Below are 10,208 nucleotides of genomic sequence, written 5' to 3' on the forward strand. Positions count from 1 at the left end.
TCTCATCTATAAGGTGGGGCTAGTGATAATAGATATCTTGCGGTTTTCTTGTGAGAATTATTTAATAATGTCTATGGTAGGGTTGGAATAATTTAGAATTTTATTTGATCAGAAGAATTTGGAAAGGAAAATCCAGAAAATTGCTGGGCATTCTCCAAGGGCATGCTCATTTTATATTTAAATCTTACATCTCCCTCAAGATCAAGGATTTAAAATCTATAAGTCAATTACATTGTTTTTCCAGTGATGAAGAGATACACTTATTTTGATGGAAAAGGTCCATAGCGTTGATCAGATTCTCAGCAAGAGGCTTCGGTTTCTGTATTCTTCCTTTGACCACAAAAAGGTTAAGAACTACCGATATGGAGGGTGTAAAATTCCCACACCACAAGCGTTGCCTCTGGAAGATTCTGAAGAGATGGGATGTTTATAAAGCCCATAAAATAAAAATGGCAGAGACAAAGAGAGACATACAAAGAGATCAATGAGAATTCAGAGACATCTCTCCTTTGTAGTGAACTCTTGCTAGAGGAAGCTTCATAGCAGCCCCCCAAAGCTCACATCACACTCAGCACCCCTCTTGGGGCACATGTTGAGGCCCAATCCTGTTATTCTCTTTACCCCCTCCAGCTCCCTATGAGTCTCCTTGTCCCGGTCCAAGTGCCCCACTCCCCACTGCCCCCACTTAAACCATCCTGAGCACAGCACGGGTACGCTTCTCAGCACTGTGGCCTGTTTATATCTTTATGGATATAAATGCATTATTAAAACTCCCTAGCATGTTGCTATGATTCAGTGATACCCTTTTTGTTCTTTTGAGCTTCATTGTTTCTTTTAGGTTCCTAGACTTGTACCATATGGAGTCCCTGGGTGGTGCAAATGATTGAAGTGCTTGGCTGCTAACCAAAAGGTTGGTGGTTCAGGTCCATCCAGGGACATATGGGAAGACAACCAAAAACCACACTCACTGCCTTCGAGCCAATGTCTACTCATAGTGACTCTGTAAGACAGGGTAGAACTGCCTCTGTGAGCTTCCAACGCTGTAACTCTTTACTGGAGTAGAAAGCCCCATCTTTCTCCCATAGAGTGGCTGGTGGTTTCAAACAGCCAACCTTGTGGTTAGCAGCCCAATGCATAATCACTTAGCAACCTACTTTGGGAAGATCAGCCATTGAAAATCCTACGGAGCACAGTTCTACTCTGACACACACCAGTTGCCGTGGGTCGGAATCAACTTATCAGCAATAATGATATACGGCAGCATTAGGCCAAAGTTGATTTGTTTGGTATAGGTCTGCTTCATAAGCATACAAGAGGGCTTCAAAAGGTTTGTGGAAAAATTCTCTTATATTTCTATCCCATTTTCCCACGAACTTTTAAAAGCTCCCCCTTGGATGTCTGGCTCAGTTTTGAGTTTGAGGCTCTATTCGTGTGTGTGTGTGTGTGTGTGTGTGTGTGTGTGTGTGTGTAACATGGAAGAGGTCACAGGGAAATTTACAGTGCTAATCCTTTTCCACCTAATTCAAAACATTTTCTTTCCTCTTGATTTAGTGCTGCATTTTGATGTACAGCCAAAATAAACACACCTCTAACAAAAGTTCTTTTATGACTTTTGACAAAGTCTCACCTTTGCCCACCATATCAACAAGAATACGAGGCTGAAGCTACCATTCAGTGACCCTGTCAAAGACCACCAAGAAGGCTCTCTCCTAACACTGCTTCTGGGTTCCCAACTGTGGGGATGGGTGACCTGGCCAGGCCCATGTTCCCTGGTGGCTGATGGTATGAACTGTAGGCATCTCAGCCACATGAAGGGCTACTACCTGTGACCCTAAATACCTGGGGACCTCCATGCTTAATCCAGGGTCCAAACTCAAAGCCTTATAAATCTGGTACCCAAAGGAAGACCTAAGTGAAAAAGCAGTTATGATTCTAACCAATTTGGAGAGTAAAGGCCAAATCAGTTAACCTTAGGAAAACATGTGCAGGTTATAAGAACTCATCAGCCTCCTGGGATCAAGTAGGCGATATAAAAAGTGTGGGTCAAGCCAGAGTGAGACAAGAGGACCAGGCAGCTTATTAGACATAGGGTAGCCCTGGGTACCCCACCCCCTTTCCACTTGCTAGGCCACAGTATCTGGTTTCTCTTGCTATTTTCTTTTGTTTAGAGTTAGGTGGTTTATTAAGGAAGAAGCAGGGTACAAATTGGGATCAGAATCAACAGGCTACCAGGAAGCACGGAGGCAAAGTCTCGAAGGCTCCCCACAAATGGAGAGCGTTTCCCTCCCTTCTTCAGTGTCTGTCAACTCGGTTGACCATGGATGCCTCCTCTCAGCCCTGTAGATTCCCTCTCAGTCCCCTGAGGACAGACCTCTCTGCTCCCAGCCTCTCCCCAGTTCTCTGACCCAGCTTGTTGCCATGGAGCAATGTGTCCGGTTCTTCACTGCATTCCTAGCAGCAGGCTTCCACTGTCACTGCAGATGCTGCCACAGGGCCCCTGGTGGGACTCTTGGTGTCCTTAGTGCTACAGTCCTCAACCCATGTTACAGTCCTTTGAGGCGGGTTCTCGCTTTCTCTCTCTGTCTCTGTCTCTCTGCCCTGTCTCCCAGATTCCAGTTTTTTCTATCTGAATAACCCTTAGCCCTGTTTTCCTGTGATATCCACATGAAATAATGAAGTTTAAGAAAATATGCATTCTGAGTTTGAAATAGGAGCCAGAAAAACTTGGTTTTGGTTTTCTGATCTGTCATTCACCCATCTAGTTATTCCTCCCCCTAACAAACATCTCTGGAACATCTGGCCACTTCCTATTGGTGTGACCTTGTGTAAGTGTCCAAACTTCCTTGGGCCCCAGCTTTTTTCTTGAGAAAAGAAGAGAAGGAAAGTAGTTTAAGATGGTTTTGAAGACTGATCAAAATTCTATCAAATGAGCAAATGCACGAAAAGCGTTTAGCCTGGGTTTTATTTAACCAAGGGCACATAGTAGTGGTAGCTGTGTACAACAATAGAAAACATCATCATGTATCTTGCGTGAGTGGTACAAACATTCTCCACAGACAGCACAGATCATTTGCCCGTGGTCACAATGCTACGAAGTGTATGCTAGCCCAAGTTTCCACATCCCTGGTCACTGGACTTTATACCTCCATCCTATGGCCAAGTAGTGCAGTGAGGATTTAGCCAGAAAGCCACAGGACAGCATAGCAAGTTGTTGAGGGGGAAAATTGGTCATAATGAGATGAGACTTTGGGGGAGAAAAGAATGAAAGAAAACTGTCATTAACAAGAATCAGTGTGGGCCCGGCAGTAAGTTGGACATTCTCACAGCTATTATTTTATTTTTGCCTCATTATGTTGATAGCAATCCCATTTTAAAATAAAGAAACCGAAGTCCAGAGAAGCTGAGTCATACAGTTGAGCCAGTCGGAGAGTAAAGAGTTCAATGTATGTCAATTTGCCCTCCACTCTGTCCTCATGTGACCCCACTGTCCCTTGTGACTTTTGGCTGCTCTGAAAATTCCCTTTTTGCTTTGTGTGTCCAGTGCTGAGGACCAGGTGCTACTGCTGTGCCCAGGGTTCAAGAGCCTTTTCATAGTGCAAACACCCTGAGGGCCCACCGGAAGCAGAGAGGGCTCAGTGCCCCCCAGCACTGTAGGGAACTTCAAGCACAGAATTCAGTGAAACCTAGTAGAAATGGATTCAAATCCCAGCCCTTGACAATTGGAGCGCACCCTCAACGAGCTTCACCTGAGTTGAACTCTCGCTGGGAACCAGCCAGGTGGAGTTCAAGGCCCAGCTAGTGAGCTCAACCCTAGCTGGAAGCGACTACCGCCTCACGATGTGAAATGTGTCTGCGTTCATTTCAGGATAATGGGAGTGAGAGGGGCACAGAGGAAACAAGACTGGCAATTAAGTTGATGGTTGTTGAGGCTTGATAATTGATTCATGGGGTCCATTACACTAGTCTCGTTATTCCTGCCTGTGTTGGAAAATATCCATCATAAAAAAATGAAACATCAACACCACCGAAGGCTTCAAAATACACAAAAATCAAAATCTATGTCCACTCCCCTTTCATCTAGCTGAATCGGAATGTCTAGTTCCCAGGCATTGCTATGTTTTTAAATCTCCTCATGTTAACATGGCCACAGTGAAAATTTCCTGACCACATTCCCTCACTCACCAGCTATGTGACCACAGCCTGTGCCCATCACCCACATAGCCTCAATCTGCGAAACGGGAGTAACAAAGCCCTCGTGGAGTTGTTCCAAACAAAAATTGCAAACTCCATTGCCATGGAGTCAATGCTGAATCATAACGACCCTGTAGGACAGGGCAGAACTGCCCCTGTGAGTTTCTGAGACTAACTATCTATCAGAGTAGAGAGCCCTGTCTTTCTCCCGTGGAGAAAGCCTGGTGGTTTCAAACGCTAACCTTCCAGATCACAGCCCAACTCAGAACCACTACACCAAGAGCACCTTATGAAGTTCAAATAGGATAACAGCTTAACATACTCAATAACAGGCACGAGCAGGTTGGCAACTGGCTTTTGTCCAGGCCTCTCACTCATGGGAATCAGGAGCCCTAAAACAATATGTGCATCAGAGGCCTGCGGCTAGCCTCCCAGGGACAGGCAGGCCACACTTTGACACCTCTTCTCAAAGCACAGAGAACTCCTCAACCACAGGGGCATCTTCCTCTGCCTCTCCTCAATGCACGAGAGCACTTGCACCACCTTCCCTTTTATGGCCAATCTACATGAGGTTTACTTGGGTCTGAGTCGCTGGGCTCCTTCTGTGATCTTGTTGCTCTCGAGTCCATCTGGTTGATTCCCATTCATCACGACCCAAAGGGCAGAGTACTCTTCCTGGGAGCAGACTGGCCGTCCTTCTCCCTGGGAGCAGCTGGTGAGGAGATCGAATGGTCAACTTTGGGCTAACTGCTGAGTGTGTGTAACTTCACAGGCCCCCTGCACACAGGTTTGTGGCAGAGAAGCGGGCAGCTGATCCTTCCTATAGCTGTCCCTGCACAGGCATCTTCCTGATCCGCACTGATTCTGAGTCGCCCAGCCCGAGAACACCGAAGGAGCTCAGTGTCCTTGCCAGGGGGACAAGTGATGAGGACAGAGGGAAAGGCCTATGTTTCCTCTGCTGGCCTTGTCCTGGCTGCTAGGACTGAGTCCCAATTTCTTGCCCGTGTAAGCTGGCAAGTAACAGGATGAACTGTCCTTGGCAAGGAATATCCAAAGCTAAACAAACAAATCAACCGCCCTATAGGCCATTTCACATGCGTGGCAACCTCCAGTGTAACAGCGTGGAGACTTAGGGTTTTATTGAAGCAGAGAGCTGAGACCTTAGGGATGTTGCTCTACAACAATTTCTTCTGAGGCTGTCAACCTATCTGTTAGTAGCCACACTTCTAATGGGGTCACCCAGGAACTCCTTAGCAAGTGGGAGGCTCGTCGGTGAGTGCAGGAGTGAATGAATGTATGAATGTGGGAAGGGGGCGGGGGAGGGATTACTTCAGGACAGCAGATCAGGTGGTCCTGTCGGACCGCAAGGGGGGCAGGGTAGCTTTCATTCTGAGGAGGTGGCCCGGTCTCTGCTATGCAGAGGATAAGGACAGCTACTGGAGCCGATGGAGAAGAGCGAGAGAAGAAACTAGGAGCAACAACAGGAAGGGGACTCACAAAGGTGGTGGCGCGAGCGTGTCTAGGGATCGTCACTCCGCCGCTGGGAGACCTGCACGTTCTCGGGTTCCCGGGCTCCTTCCCACTTCGTGGGACTCCACAGTGCCGCCTGGCGGACTCGCCGCTCTCGGCCCAGGTGCCCGGGAATGCCGCGCCTCGAACAGGAAAGAGAGCCAGGGGGCCGGGAGACACCCCGCCGCGAGGGGCGTTTGTTCTTGGGAAGAGGTGCCCTCCTCGGTCTGGACTCCTAGTACATACTGGCACCTTCCCTTCGCCAACCACCTACGTCCAGCGTGTCCCCTCAACTCCTAGTTCTCACAACTCTGGAATTTTGCTCCTTTGTGCAGTTCCTTCCGGAGGGAAGCGTATTAAAAGTCAAAGATGTTTTGCTTTTATTTTGGTGAATAGGGCGTGCACGAAGGTACAGACACCTCCAGTGGCTCTCCCTGCAGGTCTCAGGCAGAACCGGGCAGGGGAATGTCTGAGGCCTTCCCCACCCTGGAGGGCCAGCTAGGGTGGCCAGGGGCCCAGGAAGGTGCAGTCCGCTGTGGATTGGAGGGGCCAAAGGCGCTTAGCGTGTGCTGGGGAGGGCCTGGCGGTTGGGTTCAAAGTCCTTCACGCCTGCGACCCTCCAGGAACATCCTCCTCTCCCACTAGGCGCGGCGCGGGGTAGGATGGGGTGGCCCGACCAGAGTCGCCTAGTCCACCTGCTTCCCAGGGGAGGCAGGCCCGGCTGGACCCAACCTAGCCTCTCTGCGTGGGAGGACGGTGGCAGGGTCCTCGGACCCCGCCAGCCGGTGGCTTCCCGGGGCCAGGGCTCCGGGCCTTAGCGGCTGCCCCCTCCGGGGAGGCCGCGGCTGAGCTTGGGGCTTCCTTTCCCAGTTCCCCGTGGCGTCCCTGCGGTGGTAAGCCAGGTGCTGAAGGGCAGGTGAAAAAGCTCAAGGTCACTGACGCCCGCCCCCCACCCCCCACACGGTGGGCCGCGGCCGTCAGCCTGGTTGTAGCAGGGCGCAGGCCGGCATGCGGAGCGGGCGCGGCCGCGGGCCAAAGTCCTCTTGGGCGCCTGTAGGAGGCAGCTGGGGACGCGGGACGCCGACCGAGGCCCGTGGGCCGGACCGGGCAACCCGGCCTCACCCCCGGGAGAGCCCTGGGCGCGGAGACCGCCGGCGCCCGGGATTTTACGAAAGGCTCCCCCCCGCAGTGGGAGTGCGAGCACCCAGGCCGTGTGTGTGTGTGTGTGTGTGTGTGTGTGTGTGTGTGTGTGTGTATATGTGTAGGGGGGGGCGGCTGTGGCCGTAGCCAGACTTCCTTGCTGCTCACACAACCAAATGAGAGCTTTCCCCTGCGTGCCCCGTGGCGGCTTCGTGCGCCTCCATCCTGCCGCCCAAACTAGGCACCACGGGAGTGGCCGGCGGGGCCCGCGCCGAGCAGGGCTCTGCGCCCAGAATGACTCTCGGCGCCGCCCGGCTCGGCCCAGGGAGCTGAGTGCCCGAAGCCGCCTCGGGGTCAGCGTGGAGGCCCCCGCGGGGGTGCGGGTGCGGGTGCGGGTGCGCTCTCCCGAGGCGCCGCCCCGGAGGCCACGCGGAACTTGAAGGGGAAAAGCAGACGCCCGGACGGCGCGGGCCGCGGAGCAGCTGCGCTCGGGACCGGTGGGAGGGCCGGGGAGGGCGGACGGAGACCCAGAGCTCGGAGTTTGGTTCCAGCAGAAACCGAGCGCGCACTCCGTTTGCCCCGAGGGAGAGAGCGGGTGCCCGCACATTCTTCCCAGATCTTGGGAAACCGGTTCCCCAAGCGCGCCTCGGTGCCTTCGTCTAGCCAAGCCGCCCGCCCCGGGCAACCGGCAACGGGCAACGGCGGGCGCCCTCGGTTCGGGACAGTGGGCGAGTCCCAGCCTGGATCCCTTTTCGCACAAAACGAAACCAAATCGTCCAAAAGTCTCAAGGGGGGAAATGAACACAAGCTAAAAAAAAAATTCTTATTTTTCCTTTGAGTAACCCGGCTGCGGGGAGAGAAACAAAAAAATGCAATGAGCAGTCATTTTCCAAATTATGAAATTCCCTTAATGAAATAGTTCCCCAACGCCAAACCCGAAAATGGCTAGCCCTCGCGAAGCCTGTGCCTCTAGTTCTTACAGAAAATCGCAAGCAAACAATGGAAACTGCGGCCACAGTCCTGGGAAGGAGCAGCCCTGAGGCCCTAGAACCCAGTGTGGAAACAGCCACACGCTCTGCTTTCTTTAGGCAAAAAAGTAAAAGATAAGAAGGAAACCCCTTTAATACATCAAATATACGGAATTTTAATCTTTAAAGCGATACATTGTCTATTATTTTAGTACATGACGTAAACCTTACTTGTCCCCTTCTCAGCGGGCGGACTTAAAAATTAAAAATAGTTATGTGTTCCTTTTAAAGAACAAAATAAGGCAAATGAGGTTTTGGAATAGAATTGTTTTTCCTTTTTTGTTGTTTTCTTTCAGAATACATACAAAAAAATACCCATTCTCTTTTGATGGTTTATACCTTAAAAATAATTGCAATTTGAAATCAGAGCTGACAAATTGTGATTTGTTTTTTTTCTCTTTTCATTTTTGTAACAAACATGCATGTCAATTTGTGTTTCAATCAGACATTAAATAAGAACGGTACAATACAACCACAGCAATTTTAAAGTAACATTAAAGAGAAGACCTCTAGTTCTGCGGTGGTTTTGTTTTTATTTATAATCTACAAGGGACGGGAGGGCTTGTTTTCCACATTTCACCCTCAGTGTTTCCATTTTTTTCCTTCCTCCTTTTACCCTACGGAGCTCAAACTAAATAATGCACTTTTGAACCACCGATCCGCTTGGAGCTAACATAAATAAATACCAGTGTCCACCAACGCAGTCCTCAGATGAACACTTCCTCAATTATTTTTCCACTTTTTTCTATAAAAAGTCAAATTATATTGTTTTAAACTTTTATAAAGTTTGGGCGGGGAGGTAAGAGGTCGGGAAAGGAGTTTCCCACGGGGTCTCGATAGCTGTTGTCTGATAGATAGATATGGTATATATATTTTTTCCTTTCATGGCCTGAGTCTTCCCTAAACTCGGGGGTCTGTAGCCTCGGCCTTGTTCCTGCCCCTCCCCAGAATTCCTCCCTCCTCTCCTCCCAGCTCCTGCCGCTCTCTCTCGCTAACCCTCACTGCTACCCTCACTGGTAGCCCAGCGCCGAAGCGGTGGTCAGTCTCTGTCCATACAGGGCGTAGGGGGAGTAGTAGGGTCCGGTGGCGGCGGGCACGGGCACAGGAGCGCCAGGCGTGGGGAGCGGGCTCTTGGAGTAGGGATGGTAACGGCTGCTGAGTCCCAGCGCGTGGTGGGGGCTCCGCAACGCCAGCGTCCCGGGGCTGCCAGGAGCCCCCGAAGTAGGGATGTGCATGTGACAGGCCATAGCGGCCGCTGCAGCACTGGCCAGGGACGACGAGCTGGGGTAGCCCGACAGCAGTTTGTCCGTCCCGGGGAAGGCCGTATGCGTCCGCAAGTGACTCAGCAGCTCTTCGGAGGTGGCGAAGCGCTTGTCGCATGGCCCGTTGGCCGAAACCCAGTTGCAGATATGGGGGAGAGGGTCATTAGGGAGCATGAAGCCGTAGGGGTAGAGGGGGTGGCCTGCCAGAGAGGGCGGCGTGGCGCCCGCGGCCGTTAGTGACGAGTGCACGCCGTGCAGCGGGTGCGTGGGGTACACGAGTGGGTATCCAGACTTGAGGGCCGCGGCCGCAGCCGCGGGATCGTGGGCGCACGATGCACTGGCGGCTGCCGCCCCTGCCAGGTGGCTGGCACAGTGGTAGCTGAGGCAGTACGGGTCCCGGCACAAACTGGCGGTCATTACCGATGGTGGCGATGCCCCCGCCAAGGGGCTAGAGCCAGCCGGTTTACTGCAGCCCAGAGAACCTGCGGCCGCCGCCGCCGCTAGCTGAGCCCCCACCAGGCTCCCCGGCTTGGTGGGGTCGAGCGCCACGCCGTGCGGCAGGAACTGGGGTGGGTAGCCGGCGTAGGCCCCGGCCAGGCTGCCGGGGTAAGTCATGCCCGCGGGAGGCAAAGGAAACACGGTCTGGCCAGGCTTGTAGGGCGACACGGGCGCAACCAGTCCGGAGCCCAGCACGGAGGAGGAAGTGGGCACGCTGGGGCCGGAGCCGGAGCCCGAGCCCGAGGAGCCGCCGCAGTCCGAGCCCAGAGTTTTGCCTCCGGGGACCCCATCCGTGTGTTGGTTCACATCCACGTTAATCCCGCCGCTGCAGCTAATCCTGCCGTGCGCCAGCCCGCTGGGCCCTCCTTCAGCCGCGGCGCCCCCGGCGCCCTTGCCGCCGCCGCTGCCACCCACGTCGGGGTCCTTCTTGTCGTCCTTGCCCTCCGGGCCGCCCCCGGACGAAGGCAGCAGGCCTCCGGGGGAGCAGGCCGAGGCGCTGGAACTCGGGCTGCCTGTCCTGGGCGTGAATGGCTGGCAGGTGGCGCTCGGCACCCGGAATCCCGACTTCTCGGCGGAAACC

General features: G+C 52.8%; 1 protein-coding gene across 1 annotated transcript in view; it reads right to left on the reverse strand.

Annotated features, from left to right (window-relative positions):
• Positions 1–7,959: 7,959 nt before the first annotated feature.
• ZNF503 (zinc finger protein 503) overlaps positions 7,960–10,208 on the reverse strand; it is a 3,781-nt gene continuing 1,532 nt past the window's right edge. Inside the window, exon 3 of the mRNA XM_030886029.2 lies at positions 7,960–10,208. This exon is cut by the window's right edge and continues 56 nt beyond it. Coding sequence (XP_030741889.1) covers positions 8,879–10,208 — 1,330 coding nt within the window. The 3' untranslated portion in view covers positions 7,960–8,878.

This window comes from Echinops telfairi, unplaced genomic scaffold, assembly GCF_000313985.2.
Source record: "Echinops telfairi isolate 266 unplaced genomic scaffold, ASM31398v2 ScPeMD7_70;HRSCAF=299, whole genome shotgun sequence".
In the NCBI taxonomy this organism is placed as follows: Eukaryota; Metazoa; Chordata; class Mammalia; order Afrosoricida; family Tenrecidae; genus Echinops; species Echinops telfairi.